Source organism: Hemibagrus wyckioides, linkage group LG15 (genome assembly GCF_019097595.1).
Source record: "Hemibagrus wyckioides isolate EC202008001 linkage group LG15, SWU_Hwy_1.0, whole genome shotgun sequence".
In the NCBI taxonomy this organism is placed as follows: Eukaryota; Metazoa; Chordata; class Actinopteri; order Siluriformes; family Bagridae; genus Hemibagrus; species Hemibagrus wyckioides.
This window is the reverse complement of record NC_080724.1, coordinates 19,774,401-19,793,385: the sequence shown is the minus strand read 5'-3', so window position 1 is coordinate 19,793,385 and position 18,985 is coordinate 19,774,401. Positions and strand designations below refer to the sequence as shown.

The window sequence follows — 18,985 nt, the reverse complement described above, 5'->3', positions numbered from 1 at the left end:
CACATGCTCACACGCATGATCTCAGATCCTGTAACAGTGTTCAGATCATTTTATATTTATATCGTCATGGGGTATTTACTGATTGAGGGGTGGGGGGATTGGTTCTGTGAACCATGACTGTATGTGGAGAATAAAAAAATAAAAGTTGACTAAAAGATCAGAAATGGCGTCTGTGCTTCTTCTTTCATGTGAGCTGATGTTACCTCGATGACCTGCAGTAACCTGCTGATGGTCTTTTCACTGAAACAGAAGAACAACGCAGAGAAGGTGTCGCTTTTCAGTGCGTCATGTTTGTTGTTCACCTTGCTGACGTTTTGTTGTGTTTTTGTTGCATTTTCTGATTTGCTCTTGATTTTTTAGATTTCTGTTTGTGCATTTTCTGAATTGGGCTAATATTTCGTTTATATTTCCTGAATTGGCTGCTGCATTTTTCTTTTCTTTTTGTTGCGTTGTCTGATTTTCTGTTGCATTTTTGTTTGTTACAATTTTCTTTTTGTTGCATTTTCTGATTTGCTCTTGTTTTCTTTGTAAAATGTTTGCATAATTTTTTTCTATAGATTTCTGTTTTTGCATTTTCTGAATTGTGGTCATTTTTGGTTTGTTATATTTTCTGAATTGGCTGCTGCATTTTTCTTTTTGCTGCATTTTCTGTGCCATTATTTTATTTTCTGTTGCATTTTTCTTTTCTTTTTGTACTATTTTCTGTTGCATTTTTCTTTTTGCTGCATTTTCTGAATCGCGATAATTTTCAGTTCGTTGCGTTTCCTGAATTGGCTGCTGCATTTTTCTTTTCTTTTTTGTTGGATTTTCTGATTTTCTGTTGTTTTTGCATTTTCTGAATTGCAGTAAAACTTTTAATTTGTTACGTTTCCTTATTTGGTTGCTGCATTTTTTTTCCCTATTCATTGCATTTTCTGATCTTTCGTTACATTTTTTCTTTTAGTTGCATTTTTGATTTACTGTTGCATTTTTGTATCATTTTCAGATTTCTGTGTCCGCATTTTCTAAATCGCGGTCATTTTTGGTTTGTTACGTTTTCTGAATTGGCTGCTGCATTTTTCTTTTCTTTTTGTTGCATTTTCTGAATTATGGTACATTTTAGTTTGTTACATTTCCTGAATTGGCTGCTGCATTTTTCTTTCTTGCATGTTTTTGACTATCTGCTGCATTTTTTCTATTTTCCGCATTTTTTAAATATTCTGTTCCATTTTTAGGAATGAGCTCATTTTCACTTTAAATATTCACAGGATCGGGATGTATTGATAAGGGGTTAGAGTTTTTTTTCCCTTTTCCTGTCATTTAATGAAATGAATATTCCAGTTCCACACATTCAGTAGCTGTTATTTAACAGGGAAGAGTTCTGATCTTCAACTGAAACTCTGTGGGCATGAGGGAGAAAAGACACTTTACAAACACATACACTGTTTATTTCAACTAAAAACATTCACATGAGTAAAAGAATTGAAGCTTAAGGCAGTATTTACAGTCAAGAGCAACACTAAACACCAAACTTCAAATATCTTAACACACATGGACACTGAGTGAGATTTTCAGTCAGACTAAAGCAAGTTAGATCAGGGTGGACATGCCAATTAGCATGACACGGACTGTCACGGACATAATGACAGAAAAGTGGATGAGGGCCCGGTGCTGGTGCTGGAACACACAATCTCTTCAGTGTTACTATTTACAGCACAAACAGGAATGAGAGCATGTGGTCTCAATTTCTGGGCAAATAAACCATCCCCAATGCCCTTCCTGTTTGTTGATAAATACACAGCATCTGTGTGAGGTGATTATATTAAAGGTGCAGTCTGTAATGTTCTTCCAAGTGTTTCAAGACCTGTGATAATTATCTGTCTTTTACAGATGCCTTAGAAAAGCATTGATTAGAAATATTTCCTTAGGATAGATTGAGCTAGCATCTTTCTTTCAGGCTTCTGTGTATTTTTTTCTGGCCCTGAAAAAAGGCTTAAGTTCCAAAAGCTAAAAAAAGAAAAAAGTCCACAGATTCTGTAGTCAGGAAGCCTGTGAGGATTTTCATGGCAGTTCACCTCTTGGGTAAAAGAGGACTCTAAATATTACAAATGGCTGCTTTAAATTTTAGACAGGAGAGTCACTGTAGCTGTGTGTGTTCAGTGGAAGAGAATACGCTTGTACTTCGTGTTAGGGATCTGTTCCCGAGTCTTCAGCCTCCTCACCGCTTCCCTCATGTGTTTGGGCTGCAGAGGAGGAGTGTCTCCCCACTTCTCACACACATCCAGAGCTACACACACACACACACACACACACATTAACAACAACACAAACACAACCACAGTTAGAGTTTTATCTGTTAAATAACGCTTACCTTCTTCAACAATCTCCCCGGCGAACACTTTAGAGATGCCGGACATGGCGATGACGACGTTCTGAGACACCGATGATCCCGTGATGGACTGAATAAGCTGAAAATATGATTCAATACATTCAATAATAATAAGTATTATTATACTACACTGTTGTTGAATTCTCAGATCTGATTGGTCAGCAGCTCAGATACTTGTGCTGGTCCCATTTGTTACAGGATCTGATATCTCATGCTTTTATTTGTTTCTTTGCAGATGTTTGCCCAATACTGACCAATGCCATCTCTTATATTTAACAATTTATTATTTTAAAGCAATACAGCAGAAACTATTCAAATATGATTGTCGGTAGTTACTTCTTGACCCGAAATTGACCCATAAATACGTTTCTCAACAGTGTTACGTATTATTGCTAGACGGTGATGAGCTGTGAATTAAAGCAGTGTGTTTCTTACCCTTTTAATGGCTGCTTTAGGGAAAGCTGAGCGTCTGTACATCTCGTACCGGTTCAGCTGCTCCTCGGAGAACGAAGACACCAACACTCTACACAACACACACACACACTATGTTATTAAATCTTCTTCTTATTTCGGCTTTTCCCTTCAGGGGTGGCCACAGTGAATCATCTCTCTCCACCTATCCTTATCTTCTGCATCCTCAACACTTACACCCACTAGCTTCATATCCTCATTTATTCCATCCATATACCTCCTCTTTGGCCTTCCTCTTTGCCTCCTGCCTGGCAGCTCCATGTCCAACATTCTCCTACCGATATACTCACTCTCCCTCCTCTGAACATGTCCAAACCATCTTGTTGTCCTCCCTAACTCTGTCCCCCAAACGTCCAACATGAGCCGTCCCTCTGATGTACTCGTTCCTAATCCTGTCCAACCGTGTCACTCCTAAAGAGAACCTCAACATCTTCAGCTCTGCTACCTCCAGCTCTGACTCCTGTCTCTTCCTCAGTGACACTGCCTCTAAACCATACAGCATGGCCGGTCTCACCACTGTCTTGTACACCTTCCCCTTGATTCTCGCTGATATTTTTCTATCACACAGAACTCCCGACACCTTTCTCCACCCATTCCAACCTGCCTGCACTCGCTTCTTTACCTCTTTCCCACACTCTCCATTACTCTGGACTGTTGACCCCAAGTACACTTTGTTACTAAATATCCAAGTTAAATAACACCTTCTACACCCTACAAGTACAGCGTGTCTAATACTAACTAAATAATGACTAATCACTGCCAGATCCTAAAATACTGAGTGATCAGTGCAGATAAATTAATAATCTACATGATTTAATTGTTGATAATCATGTAAGGTTGCTAATTCAGAAAATACAGCCAACTTGAAACACATAAACTAATCCGGTCCAAATAGGACAACAAAATCCTTCTTAAACACGTCGACGTCTCCGCTCAGAAAGACTCACTGCATCTTCTGGATCTCGTCTTCGTCCACTTTGTGCCTCTTCTCCTTCTTCTTCTCCGGCTCCACTTTCAGTTTTTTAGCAGGCGGAGGATGACCGCTCGAGTGTGCTTCGTCGTCCTCATCTGCCCCGGTCCCTTCCTTGGCCACGCCCTGCAGAGGGAGGGGTAAACTGTTAGGGAGGGCGAAACGTCCATTCCTACACTGTTCTGTATGTTGTTTTATTTGTATTGCTGTGCGTATTTGGTCACGTCTCACCACTTTGTCCCCCTGTTTCATGGAGGTCTGATCCATCGTCATCTCGGAAGCTGCGTTTCCTCCGCTTGAACCCTCACCTGCATTTTTATCCTGGTGAGCACTCTCTGCCGCCGTGACGTCATTTCCTGGTTCGTTTTTTACACGCGCCGGATCGGCCATGACTCACGCCGGCTGCATGATTTAAAAAAAAAAAAAAAAAAGCACTAATCACAAATATACAGATAGAATTGTGCACCAGTCCTGGGAAATCCTTCACATTTTCTATCATATAGTGTTCGGTGTTATGGTGATGTCCTGACTCTACAAATTTTAAGCTATTGGCTTTTTTTATATACACCATCAGGCCATAATATTATGACCACTGAGAGGTGAGGTGAAGTGAATAAGACTGCTTATCTCCTCATCATGGCACCTGTTAGTGGGTGGGATATATTAGGCAGCAAGTCAACATTTTGTCCTCAAAGTTGATGTGTTAGCAGTTGATGTATGGCTGCATAGCCGCAGAGCAGTGAGACAACAATGGGCACATGAGCATCAGAACTGGACCAGGGAGCAATGAAAGAAGGTGGCCTGGTCTGATGAATCACGTTTTCTTTTATATCACGTGGATGGCCGGTTGCGTGCGAGTCGCTTACCTGGGGAACACATGGCACCAGTATGCACTATGGGAAGAAGGCAAGCCGGCGGAGGCAGTGTCATGCTTTGGTCAATGTTTTGCTGGGAAACCTTGGGTCCTGCCATCCATATGGATGTTACTTTGACACGTACCACCTACCTAAGTATCGTTGTAGACCATCTACACCCTTTCATGGAAACGGTATTCCCTGATAACTGTGGTCTCTTTCAGCAGGATAATGCACCGTACCACAAAGCAAAAATGGTTCAGGAATGGTTTGATGAGAACAACAATGAGTTTGAGGTGTTGACTCGGCCTCCAAATTACTCAGATCTCAATCTGTGGGGTGTGCTGGACAAACAAGTCCAATCCATGGATCTTCTGCTAAAACCTTGGTGCCAGATACCAGGGATCTAGTGGAGTCCATGCCTCGACAGGTCAGGGCTGTTTTGGCAGCAAAAGGAGGACCAACACAATATCAAGCAGGTGATTATAATGTTATGGCTGATCAGTGTATAGAATTAAGCTGCAGTGACACATGATGGGTTTTCTCAGCCCACCACACAATGAACTCCCTAGATCAAAATGCACTGCACACAACAGCTCGCCTTTTACACCCTACATAGTACACTACAAAGTCAACTGCAAGCTCCATTAACCAAATACAGTGTTTCTCAATCCCAGGAGGAATCTATTGTACATTTTCTCTACACACCATCTCTCACTCCCTGTGCACGTGCCATTGCTCTTCTACACCCTATGTAGTGAACGAACATCTAAGAGAGTCATTCAGTATTCGGCCTCATTTCAGTTACAGTCTGTGTTCGTTATGGTCTATAAATCTACCAGTCCGCCCAATTTATTCACAAATTGACATTACAAAATGAGATTAAAAAAATAATTTAACCGGATTAGTTAATCCAGATATATCTATCCCAGATGCAGCTGTATGCTAACTCGCCAGTACAGTGTTTGTAAACACATGCAGATGGTCTTTTCTGATCGTTTTATACTTTACCTTTCAGTATAAAAAGCACTCCGGGGTTTAACAGAAACAAAAATAAATATATAAAAAATAATATATATATATATATATATTTATATAACTAATTAATATAATATTAATAACAGGATACTTATAACTACAAGAAAAGCTAACTGAATGACCGACAGGCTAAAGCTAACCGGGAAAAAATAATTTCCGGTTTTTAAGAGTTCGGCAAAATAAAAGTTCTAATAAAAAAATGTAATGTCGATACAATATAAAAATACCGGATTATTAAAATCAATTCATTATTAAACAAAATAATATCCGTCCTGTAAAAATATTTTGTAATGATTTTGTCGGTAGAAAAACGGATTCCATTATTTTTCTTAAAGAAAAAAATATTTTACTAATTAAAAATGTCAATCTTTATTTTTTATAAATTTGTTTATTTTATTTTTTTAAGATTCTGTCATAAAAGTCAGAAGATAAACCTAGCTTATGTATTTATGACGTATTTATGTACATTTTACTAATTAAAAATGTCAATATTTATTTTTAAAAATTCGTTTATTTTATTTTTCCTTAAAGAAAAAATATTTTACTAATTAAAATTGTCAACATTTTATTTTTATAAATTTGTTTATTTTTATTTTTTTTTAAAGATTCTGTCTTAAAAGTCGGAAGATAAACCTAGCTTATTTATTTATGACGTATTTATGTATATTTTACTAATTAAAAATGTCAATCTTTATTTTTATAAATGTGTTTATTTTATTTTTCCTTAAAGAAAAAATATTTTACTAATTAAAATTGTCAATCTTTTATTTTTATAAATTTGTTTATTTTATTTTATTTTTTTAAAGATTCTGTCATAAAAGTCGGAAGATAAACCTAGCTTATTTATTTATGACGTATTTATGTATATTTTACTAATTAAAAATGTCAATCTTTATTTTTATAAATGTGTTTATTTTATTTTTCCTTAAAGAAAAATATTTTACTAATTAAAAATGTCAATCTTTATTTTTATAAATTTGTTTGTTTTATTTTATTTTTTTAAAGATTCTGTCATAAAAGTCGGAAGATAAACCTATCGTATTTATTTATGACGTATTCATGATAGACTTAGAATGTGCTTATAAGATAGAAAACCCTTGTAGAAATAGTTAAGCTCGATCTTTAATTTATATAATTGAACACAGTAATGTAGTGTGCATTATACACTATGTAGTGCAGACTATTTTAAGAACAAGCCCAACTGGACATATAGTGCACTAAAAGACCTTTCGATCCCTAATATATTGCACGTATATATGTAAATGGATTATAGGAGCTGTATCCTAATCCCTGCTCCCTATAGGACAAAGCACACAACACAGGAGGATATAAGATTTCGTACCCTATGTAGTTCACTTCTATAGATAAATGTCCCTTATTGGATATTTATTTATTTGCACTAAAAGTAGGGTAAAAACCCTTACCTTTGTCGAATCATATAGTGCACTAAATAGGGTTTTAAAAAGCCCTTAATTTGTACCCTAGTTTAGCTTTATATAGATTTGGGAGTTCACTATATGGGGCTAAAGCTCTTATTGAAGGCCCTTTGAGATGGTCCCTCATCCCCTGTATATGGTAAGAATAAATGTCTTCTGCACACTATATAGTGCACTATATTTTGGAGATGACCTGCCCTTTGCAGCTATAACAGCTTCAACTCTTCTGGGAAGGCTTTCCACAAGGTTTAGGAGTGTGTTTATGGAAATTTTTGACCATTCCACTAGAAGCACATTTGTGAAGTCAGGCAATTTGTCCAAAATGTCTTGGTATGAAGCTGAAACATTAAGAGTTTCTTTCACTGGAACTGAGGGGCCGAGCCCACCCCTGAAAAACAACACCTGAATTCAGTGATTTGGTGTCCCAAAACATTTGCCAATATAGTGTATCTGTATGTTCAGTAGGGGACATTTAAGATTTAACTTCCAAATCTCCACACTGAACTGAACTAAGGTACAAAATAAGGGCTTTTGACCCCTAATGAAGTGTGACTATATGATTCAGCTCCCAAATCCATAAAGTGCCCTGCATAAGAATTTGAAATAAGGGTTTTTAAACACCTCTGTAGTGCACTAAATATTCAATATGGGTATTTAGGATACAGCCCCCAAATGTCTATAGTAGTGCAGTACATAGGGATAGGATACAGCTCCCAAATCCTCAAACAAGTGCACTACACTGGGGAATGGAATAAGGGCTATTGTAGTGCACTAAATGATCAATAACAGGCTTAGTGCACTATATTTGGAACAATTTAGGATACAGCTCCTAAATTCCTATAGAAGTGCACTAAATTATGGAGCAAATTATAAATAAGAGCGTTTGCACCCTACCTAGTGTGCACTATGTGTCCAATAGAGAGCAATTTGGCCTGTGTAGTGCACTGTCTGTCCTGTAGGGAACCATTTGGGAGACAGGATGGGACCAGACTCCAGGAAGTGACGTGTCAGAGCCGGACAGAGGAAGTGTGTATGTGTGTGTATGTTTGGGTGTATGTGTGTGCGTGCGTGCGTGTGTGTGTGTGAGTGAGTGTGAGTGAGTGGTGCTTGGACGGAGGAAAGTTTTTTCCCCTGGATCGGACAGAACTGGATTGGGAATACGGGGAGAATTCCCTGAACTTGTGGATCTTGTTTTCTGTGCGCAGTGGCGTGAGCGCGTGAATGCGCGTTTCGGGGCGGCGGCGGAGGCGGTGGTGGTGGCGCGAGTCGGATCTTCTTCTCTCTGCCCGGTTTGGTGTGTCTCTGCTCGGCTGAGATGGGGAAGGAGCAAGAACTGTTGGAGGCGGCGCGCACCGGGAATGTGGCCGCCGTGGAGAAGCTGCTGAGCGGGAAGAGAGCCACGTCCGGTGGTGGCGGAGGAGGAGGATTTGGAGGAGGAGGAGGAGGAGGAGGAGGCGCGGGACACGGCTCGAGCGGCGGCGGACACAGCGCGAGCGCTCACGCGCTCTCCAGCTTACTCAGGTAGGAGAAGCGATTAGCCTGAAAGCTAATAAGAGGGAGCGGTTAAAGTCGGCCACCTTCTTGCTTATTATTATAATATTATTTTTAGGGGTCTTGTTTACTTATGCAACATATGTGAATCTTTAAATATACACAAGAGAAGTCACTTACCAACATCTATGACTAGTTTTGATACTGTTTGTGTATGAAAAATGTCAAAAATATGAAGTTTAGCCTGAACTTCCGATTCCGTGTACCATCGCGATATTTCAGCCACGGGAATTAAATTTACATATGCAGATTAGATGCTAATGAGGTAGTGTATTTATCAGAACAAAACAATATGAACTGGTATGTCTTCTCTAATCATAAAGTATTGTTTAAGTTTCTGACAATAGTGGTAACAGCACAAATCTAAGGTTTTAACGAGTTCATCTAATATGATAGCGTTTCTATAGCAACAGTTCAACAGTCAACAATTGTAATTGTTGGAAAATTTGCTGAGTTAGCGCTTTCTTATTCGTGGTGTTGTGTATTGTTACATATTTTTATGTTTATTGGTATAGCAGTGAGTCAAAATAACTTCCACTGTTGCCTTCAGACTTTACCCTGAGCACTCATTTCATACCCTCAGCTGTCTGTGCATATTACCTTTTATGGATTTATGTGGGCGTAACCAAATGCAAATGAGCCGTTTCAGGAACATGATTTTACTTTATCAGAAACATTTGTCAATCTGGAGGACATTTTAGTTCGTTTTGGATAACCACTAAGCCACCGTGCTGCCCGCAACAGAATTCACAGAACCTCAAATACAGTGGAAGAAGCCAAACTTTCCTGATGTATGCAGTATTTTGCTTCCTCTCTCCATTCTCTTTATTGCAGTAATAATTCTGTGGGACGTCTTGGGTTTTTTTTTGCCCGCAGACACCTGCGTATGCTGACGCTGGCATGTTTTCTAAGATTTGCCGACGCAGGAGTATAAATAAAATTGCAAATACGAGAGAAACAGGTTCTACGTGAACAGGGTTTATATGCTAATCGTCCAGCACAGTTTTGACGGGATCATTTACTTCACCAGCAGCCTTGGTTGACAGTAAATAGGCTAGTTCAGTGAGTTTTGAAGAAAATCACAGCAAAGCAAGAAATAATTTCTTTTTAACTTTCGTTCTTATACTCTTGTAACAGTTTGGTAGTCCTGGGGCTGTTTAATTTATTTTATTTTATTTTTTAAGAATTAAATATCTAAAAAAAAAAATTTTGATTATAAGAAAAAAGAAAAATAATTGTATTTATTGTATTTAATTTAATTATAAAAATAAATATATAATAGATTCGTTTATTAAATTTGTTTATCCCTTTTAAATAATTTGTATGCTATTTTTTAAAAATGTTTTTAATGCTCTATTTTTTTAGTATTAATTATGAAAACATTCATTACTATTATCATCATAATTTTTTTAATAATACTGTTTTATTGGCATCTATATTGAGATACGTGGCATGTATCATAGAAATACCTTTAAGTATCTCATGATATGATATGATATGATATTGATATCTTCTTCATATTATTTGTCTTGCTTGTAAGGACAGAGAAACGACCTTAACCTGAACTTTCTTTGCAGTTATAGTGAGCAGAGCATGGCAATGTACTGATAATGTAAATAAAAGCTTAAGCATAATTAAAAAAATAAATAAATAAAAAGATAGACAAGTGTCCTATGGAATCAATTATGTTCCATTTAAATTTATTATTATTATTATTATTATTATTATTATTATTATTATTATTATTATTATTATTTATAATTATAGTAAATACATTTCTAACAATTTATTATTATTTATTATTTTTTATTTTAATTTTTTTGGATTTATTTTTCAAGTCATTTGAATTTTTTGCTTTTTTCCCCCACACATAAAAAAGTAAAAATTATATTTTTACACAAATGGTACACTTTCACAGTATGATAACCGAGTTGAAAAATATCACGATTTATGTCACAAAGCCTAAATGGAAAAAGCTAAAGGCAATACAGATGAAATCCCCTTATTGTTGTTCTTTGCTAGAAAGATGCTTCTGAGAATAAAGTAAAAATTTTGAGGATGTAAATGTGAATCTCGTTTGAACCGGTAAGCAGATATTCCAATATTTTGAAATAAAACTAGTCAGGGATGAGTCTGATCATATACAGTGACTAAGCATGACACAGTGACACCTTCACATCATATCCATACCATTTTATGCTATTAAATAAACCACAACCCTGATTACATCATAGCAGTATTTTTAGCTGTTCACATTACTAATGCATTGACTCCAGTTCCAGAATGAAGTGGAATGAGATTAGATGTTGATCTGGTGTTGAGTGTGTATTGATGAGCAGCGTTTACTCTCCTCCTGTGTGAGTGTGTGAGACTGAAGATGTTCATTAAGGACCACTAATGATGGCAGTGAATGGAGAAACTGCTGTTCATGACTGGTGTGATAATCCAGATTTTATATACGTCTCTCTGCCCAACTTTCTGCCTGTCTCTCTTCTTCTGTCTCTGTCTCTTGCTGTGTCTCTCTCTTTGCCTGTCTCTCTCCCTCTGTCTCTTGTTCTGCCTGTCTCTCTCCCTCTGTCTCTTTCTCTTCCTGTCTCTTTCCCTCTGTCTCTCTCTCTCTGTCTCTTGCTCTGCCCGTCTCTCTTCTGCTGTCTTTTTCTTTGCTCGTCTCTCTCCCACTGTCTCTCTCCCTTCTGTCTCTTTCTCTGCCTGTCTCTTCCTCTGTCTTGCTATGCTTGTCTCTCACTCTGACCATCTCTCTCCCTCTGTCTCTCTCCTTGCCTGTCTCCATCTCCCCCCGTCTCTCTCCCTCTTACCATCTCTCTCACTTTCCCTGTCTGTCTCTCTCTCTGTAGTCTCTCTCTGCCTGATTCTCTCTCCCTGTCTCTCTCTATGCCTGTCTGTTTCCCTCTTACCATCTCTCTCTCCCCGTCTCTCTCTCTCTGCCTGATTCTCTCTCCCTCTGTCTCTCTCTTTCCCAGTCTCTCCCCCTGTCTCTTTCTCTGTCTCTCTCCCAATCTGTCTTTCTCACCCTCTGTCTGTCTGTCTCCTTCTGCCTGTCGCTCTCTCTCTGTCTCTCTTTCTGCCTGTCATTCTTCCTTCCCATCTCCTTGTCTCTCCGCCAGTCTCTCTGCTTGTCTGTCGACTCTCTGCTCAGTTTTCTGCCCGTTTCTCTGTCCATCTTTATCTCCCTTCCTGTCTCCCTTTCTGTCTCTTTGCCTATTACTCTGCCTGTCTGCAGTCTCTCTGCCTAACTTTCTGCCACACACACACACACACACACACACACACACACACACACACACACACACACCAGAGCAGGCTATTTGAAAGGGCTGTTACACTTAATTGGATTAATTAATTGCAAATCTAGTTCTGAGGAGTTGTGCAATAGCGTTTTGAACTCCAAAGTCATCACCATCATCAGCAGCAGCAGCACACTGTAATATTTGCCCTTTTTCCCCCACTAGGTGTATATTTAGAAGGAGGAGGCAGTCACAGGCTGTGACCCAGTGATGCAGATCAGTCAGTGTGTCTTAATCCACCTCAATTCTTAACACACTCACAGTTACTCACAGTGTTTATTATACCAATAATATGGATCATAAACAACAGTAACACTGTGACGTGTGCCTGTATATACACCTGTTCAGGCCACGCCCAGTTCCCCATTTCTGATCCTCTGTTTATGAAACACCCGATGAACAGAATTATGTGATCGCTGTCTCTGATTTGTAGACATGATGTCTCAATATAGTTTATATATAACGTACTATAATATAATAATATCATAAGTACTGAATGCTTTATGCCTGGTGCCGTGCTGCTTGCTGAGTTTCCTCATTTTTGACCAGGATTGTGAGAAGCTCTTTGTGTTTTGCAGGTTTTGTTTCTTTACTCCTGTGCAGCACGCAGCTCCCTTTCATGTCTGGACTTGTCGATTTGTTGTGTAAGAGCTGAGAACAGAGTTGAAGTCAATCTCAAGGAATGTATTTCATTCCATCATGGCTGAACAACAGACTCTGACATGCTGCATGATCTTCTGCAGATACACTTAAACAAAACCAAACCTCGAATATAAGCACCCTGGATCGAACAGTCCCTTCAGGATTTTGCACAAAGTCAAGCAAACCCTGTGATATTCGGAGGAGTTTGGGGTTTTTACAACGTTAACTCATATTTTCTGTGGTTTTTGGGCCAAGGCACGTGACGACATCACGACACGCGTTCAGTGAAATCCCTCTTCCATTCATGTACCCGAAACATACAGCTATCAATGATGTAAAGACATTACATAAGTGTCTTCACTGGTGATAAAAAGATGAACAGTGAGACTGGCAGAAAGAGAGAGAGATGGGCAGAGAGATCGGGCAGAAAATTGAGCAGAGAGATGACAGACAAGCAGAGAGAAGGGCAGAGAGACAGGGAGATGGGCAGGAAGAAGGGCAGAGAGACAGGGAGATGGACAGGAAGAATGCAGGCAGAAAGAGAGACAGAGGTAGAGAGATCGGCGGAAGGAGAGAGTGCAAGAGAAAGACAGAGGGAGAGAGACGGGTAGAGAGAGAGGGATAAGGATAGAGGGTGAGAGATGGGCCGAGAGAGAGAGACAGAGGGGGAGAGAGACGGGCAAAGAGAGCAACAGAGAGAGAGAGAAAGAGAGAGACAAAGGGAGAAGGTGAGAGATGGGCCGAGAGAGAGAGGGTGAGAGACGGGCCGAGAGAGAGAGGGGTGGGGGATAGGCAGAAAGTTGGACAGAGACTAAGCTAAAGAATAAGCTAAAACACTTCCACAAGCAGGAATGTGGGCGTTTCCCAAATGTGGCCTGTGATTGGCTAAAATCAGCACAAGGTTACTTTGCTTAGAAAAGTGTGAGCTCATAAATAACTAGCTAAATGAACTAACTCTCTAAAGACATGATTTATGGGGCTTACGGTTGGAAGAGGAAGTGTTTACAAAAACCCTGTCCGTCAGCTCATTAACACTCGCCTTCCAGATTTCTCTGAGGCCATGATTGGACATTAACACGTTTCCAGTGAAAGTATAAACCCTCTGAGAAATTATTTAGACAAAGATATTGCATTTTACTTTTTAAAAAAAATAAAGCTGTCCGCTCTGACATCCACCATCTTTAAAATATGCAGAACAAGCTGGATTTTTGGACCCAGTGATGTCACCGTGACGTCGTCGTAGCTCGTCTTCAACTTCTCTCCTTTATCCACACCACAGATTTTACTTCCCATAACCAAAATATATAATATATATAATTCCTTTTTGTGTAACAAACCACACAGGATGAGGTAAGTAGGAGATAAATTATTAAAATTGGCTGTAAATGAAAGAGGAAGAAGCTGTGGGAAGAGAAATTGGGAAACGTCCTGTTTTAACAGTTTAGGACAAGGTGCGCTGAAATAGTATCTGGTAATAATCAGTTTCATGTTATTGAATTAATTATTTATTGTTATTTAATTACATGCAGAGCAATACTTTAATCATTTCCACTGCAGAAATTCTGTTGAATCTGCTGTGAGTACGAAGTTCTGTTTTAACTGGAAGTGCCCAGTGTTGTGTGTGTGTATAAGTGTGGAAATGACCATGTGGGTGAAGTGTACAAGGCGCTCTGTGTCCAGCTCCATTGCACCAACAGGAAGTGGTTGGTTCATGCTCGGTTGGTTAATTATTTCCTGATTTTTTTTTTCAGCTTCAATCAGTAAAACCTGATGTGTTTAACACATCTGAAGTGGATCAGGCGCACAGCTTGCCCACACAGACACACAGTCATGTGTCCAGGCCGGACATGTGGGCAGACAGATGGTTGGACTGTTAGGCAGACAGACGGATAGACAGATGGCTGGACTGACTGGCAGATAGATAGATAGACGGCCAGGCTGGCACACAAACAGGCGACAGGACTGGCACACAGATAGACAGGCAGCCAAACTGAGTGGCACACGGTGTGCCTGGAAAGACAGACAGACCAACTGACAGACAGCCGGGAAAACAGACAGGCATGTGGCTGGACATGAAAACTGACCAGTGTACGGGGCAGAAAGACAGGCATGCAGATGTATGACCCAAAAGACAAGTAGGCAGTTGTATGGCTACAGAGCCAGACAGACAGGTATTGGGCTGGAAAGTCAGAGAGATGTACAGGCAGAATGGTCCAAAAGACAGACAGACAGACAAAGAGATGGCCAGACAGATTGCCAGACAGACAGAGAGACATACAGACAGACAGACAGACGGCCAGATAGACAGAGAGATGGCCAGACAGACAGACAAATTGCCAGACAGACAAACAGATGGCTTTACAGACAGAGAGATGGCTGGCCAGACAGACAGATTGCCAGACAGACAGAAAGATGGCCAGACAGACAGACAGATGCCAAGACAGACAGATATCAATGCAGCTGGAAAGACAGCCAGACAGACAAACAGACAAATATATGATTGGAAAGACAGACATACATGCAGCCAGAAAGACAAACAGACGGACAAATGGTCAGATATGGCTGTACTTACAGGCAGACAAACCGGCCAGACCGACAGACAGGCTTGTACAGCCAGACTAACAGGCAGGCTGCCAGCCACTTATCAGTGCAGACAGACAGGCAACAAGACAGAGAGGCAGACATGCAGCTGGACAGACAACTGGACTTGCAGACAGGCAAACATGTAACAAGAAAGGCAGACGGACACACAAAAGTCTGGACAAGGAGTCAGATAATCACTGGGAGAGGCAGGCGTTCTACTGGACACACACCCAGACAGACAGACAGGAAGACAGTCCGTACAGGCCGGGTTTATCGGAGTAAATAAAGTGAGTTACGAATGTCTCTTTGAAGTTATATTCAGCACAGATGAATCAGACATGCAGGATATGAGGCACTATGCTTGAGGTTCATTTTATCCTCACTGATCTAGCACATTCTGCCCCAGTGTCCTGTTTTGCCCTTTTTTAAAAAAAATTTAGTCACAACTTCCTGTGTAGAATAATGTGGCTTCACAGTTTACCACCACTGTTTGTCTGCTCACCACTGCGGGCTGTTTCAATAGTATTATTGTGTGTGTGTGTGTGTAAGGGGGGGGAGGTATGTATAAAGGCTGTTTAACGATCATTAAAGCTTACAGCTATCAGTTAGTGTTGGATTTGCTAAAGAAAGCGATTCGTATTCTGTATTCCTCACATCTGTTGGCTTTGTTAGTGAGGTCTAGATCCTAAGAAAATTCCAGAAACTCACATCTGGATATCTCTCTGATGGTGTTTGGATTAGTGAACATATCGGATTCTGTCCATGTCTGGATGTGATGGACCTCTGCTTCATGGCTTCATCTTGTGTCTCTTTAGTGTGTGGGCAGAGTCATGTGGGAAATATCACAGCTCTGTGTGTGTGTGTGTGTTCTCAGAAGAAATAAAAACTGGTTCATTCTTGGCTGAGAAAATAACGCTGAGTCATCAGGCAATCGGAGCGGATTTACGTTGCTTTGCTGTGGTTTGTGTGTTAAAATAGAAACACACACACACAGGTTGCTTTTTGTTTGTTTACACGATCCTCAGTGTCTCAATACTTCCAAAAAGTGTGCACAAAAATCACCACAAATTCCACAGGTTAAACGTGTGTGTTTTTTGCTTAGCACTGGCACCTATTCAGATTTTAGGGCCCTCAGTAATTCCCGATCTTCTCGTTTTTTTTCCTCGGCCCTCGACCCACCCGCTGTTTTCAAAGCTAGACATCTGAGGCCCTTTTTCCTGCCTGCATACTTCAAACGAATTTTTTTTGCCCTTACAGTCGGAAAAGCCCTCATAAAAGCCCTTGTGCTAACTTAGCTACTTTTTTGACCTTTCCTTCTGCTTGCGCATGTAATTCAGCACCGGTGCGGATGTGTCTGTCTTGTCCGGGTCAGCAGTTGAAGCGGTGTAAATAGAACCAGGGCTAGTTTTCCTTTTTATGTAACTTTATGAAGAAAGACTAGGGTTGATTAGGGGGGGACGTTGGTCTGATTCATACAATTTGAGTAAAGTAAAGGGCAGCTAATAAAGGAAACAAATTTCCTTGTCTTTTCCTTATGAAATATCTACTTTTCCGTCCAGATTAATGACCCTGATTGAGTACCGGTCTCTGTATTCCATCACATAACACTCACTGACCTGGTTGCTTTTTGGTGGCTAGTCGACTAAATACAATACCTTCATGTACACATTTGTTTCCGGCATTAAAATATATTGAAATGCTCGAAACGTGGAGCTTCTCCCCTGACCATGACACATGCCGAATTTGCTGAGCAAGGTAATGGAAGCCAAAGGTGCCGATACTTAAAATCGTAATAATTCTTGGTGCAAATTAAAGAGACAAGATTGAAAGTCGCTCTTTTCATACGGCTGAATCCCATCAGTGTGTTGTACACTATGTTGTACAGCCATTTGGGATTTGGCCCAGGTTAAAAGGGAGGAAGTGCTGTATATGATATGGATATAATATTGAGCTCAGTATGAAGGGTGGAAAAACTTAGAGTCCTGGCCTTCATGGTCAGTGCTTGGCATGTCCCTCCCCCATAGCAGACCACAGATGAAGAGAATGCTGGCTCCAGTAGGTAGAAGTGATAGAAGAGCACAGTAGCCTTCTTAGAAAGAAGCCTTTTCAATGCTCTCGGCTCAGTGCTCATGTGTTGTTCAGGTAGACCCCCACGTACTGGTATCTCCCCCTTCTTTCATGAGGACTGGCTTGACAGGTTTCCGAACAAACTGGAAATTCACCATCAGTTCTTATTGTCCTGCTGATGTTAAGCTGCAGGTGTTTTTCCAGCAGCTTCCTGGTTTCATTGTATATAATGAATACGCCCTACTATTGAGGAGTCCTTGAGCTGCAGGTGGATGATCAGGTATTAGGATGGAGTCTTGAGGTGCACCGGGGATGTGGTAGCGTAGTGATTAAGGTGTTGGACTACTGATCAGAAGGTTGTGAATTTGAATCACAGATCCACCAAGCTGCCACTGCTCTTCTTCTTCTTCTTCTTCTTCCCTTCCTGTCCCTATCTTCTGCATCCTCAACATTTGCACCCACTCGCTTCATATCCTCATTTATTCCATCCATATACCTCCTCTTTGGCCTTCCTCTTTGCCTCCTGCCTGGCAGCTCCATGTCCAACATTCTCCTACCAATATACTCACTCTCCCTCCTCTGAACATGTCCAAACCATCTTAATCTGGCCTCCCTAACTCTGTCCCCCAACTTGAGCCCTCTGATGTACTCGTTCCTAATCCCATCCAACCGTGTCACTCCTAAAGAGAACCTCAACATCTTCAGCTCTGCTACCTCCAGCTCTGACTCCTGTCTCTTTCTCAGTGACACTGCCTCTAAAACATACAGCAAGGCCGGTCTCACCACTGTCTTGTGCACCTTCCCCTTCCTCGCTGATATTTTCCTATCACCAAGCTGCCACTACTGAGCCCCTCATTTGCTCAGTTGTATAAAATGAGATCATTTGTAAGTCGCTCTGGATGAAATGCTCGCATTAAACACTTTTTGGTTTGGCATCGCAAGCTTTGGCCTTTTGGTCAGAAAGTCTTTGATTGTGGGGCAGCAACCTGCAATTCATTGTATGGTTGGAGAAGCAGGAAACTGTTGAAAGTGTTGAAGTCCGAGACCTTGGTGGTAGCTCTGATTGTGTCTCAGTGTGAAGATCTGAGTACCTTCCACACCTTGTAGGCAAACCGTAGAGGGTTCATTACCAAAAAATGTGGCACTTGATGATCAAAACTTGATGATCGCTCCTGGTCTGGGTAAGGAAAGATCTGAATAAAGTAATTAGAGGAATGTAAACATAACAGGATGTGCTGTTGGAGGAAAATGATCAACAGCAGCAGTGTGGTGTGAGCAGCCATATTTATTTAGTATTCAATGTTCATTGGTTGTAGAATGATGTCATCGTTTTAATCCATGTATAGTTATATCACGGCTGTAGAAAGGTCTGTGAAACACGTTAGCTCGAGCCCCTATCTTATTTTCTCTTTCTTCTTTAAGTGAGTAATACAAGAAAATGCAGTTTGCAATATTAACGAGAAAACACGTGACCGCATGACCCCTTTCTTTCTGAATGTCTTAAAGTAACACTTCCTGTTTTAATGGTACTGCATAAAACAGAAACTCAAGCTCCCTGAAATGCACAGAAGCTGTATTCACAAGAATTTTCAGCAGTTGCGATTGAAAGTGTTCTCAGTGTGCGTTACCCATAATGCACTCAGCAACGTTTACAGCTAACGAATGGATTTTTGTGAATGGAAAAAATGATAAAAATGATC

The 18,985-nt window shown here is 40.3% G+C and overlaps 2 protein-coding genes across 9 annotated transcripts in view; one reads left to right on the top strand and one right to left on the bottom strand.

The window, feature by feature from the left end:
- Nucleotides 1-1,405: 1,405 nt before the first annotated feature.
- On the bottom strand, nucleotides 1,406-5,839 carry taf11 (TAF11 RNA polymerase II, TATA box binding protein (TBP)-associated factor). Its single transcript, XM_058410960.1, has 6 exons — nucleotides 5,675-5,839; nucleotides 4,041-4,211; nucleotides 3,787-3,935; nucleotides 2,804-2,891; nucleotides 2,351-2,447; nucleotides 1,406-2,266 (listed from the first exon to the last, which is right to left on the bottom strand). The coding sequence occupies exons 2-6, from the start codon at nucleotides 4,197-4,199 to the stop codon at nucleotides 2,136-2,138; spliced, it is 624 nt and encodes a 207-aa protein (XP_058266943.1). The 5' UTR covers nucleotides 4,200-4,211; nucleotides 5,675-5,839; the 3' UTR covers nucleotides 1,406-2,135.
- A 2,319-nt stretch (nucleotides 5,840-8,158) lies between these two features.
- The window catches only part of LOC131365611 (ankyrin repeat and SAM domain-containing protein 1A), a 58,342-nt gene continuing 47,515 nt past the window's right edge, over nucleotides 8,159-18,985 (top strand). For 7 of the 8 annotated variants that reach the window (XM_058409302.1, XM_058409297.1, XM_058409301.1 and 4 more), the window contains exon 1: nucleotides 8,159-8,658. In XM_058409302.1, the coding sequence (XP_058265285.1) occupies nucleotides 8,453-8,658 (206 nt within the window). In that variant the 5' untranslated portion in view covers nucleotides 8,159-8,452. The remainder of the gene's footprint in view (nucleotides 8,659-18,985) is intronic. The other variant, XM_058409303.1, reaches the window with a different exon arrangement.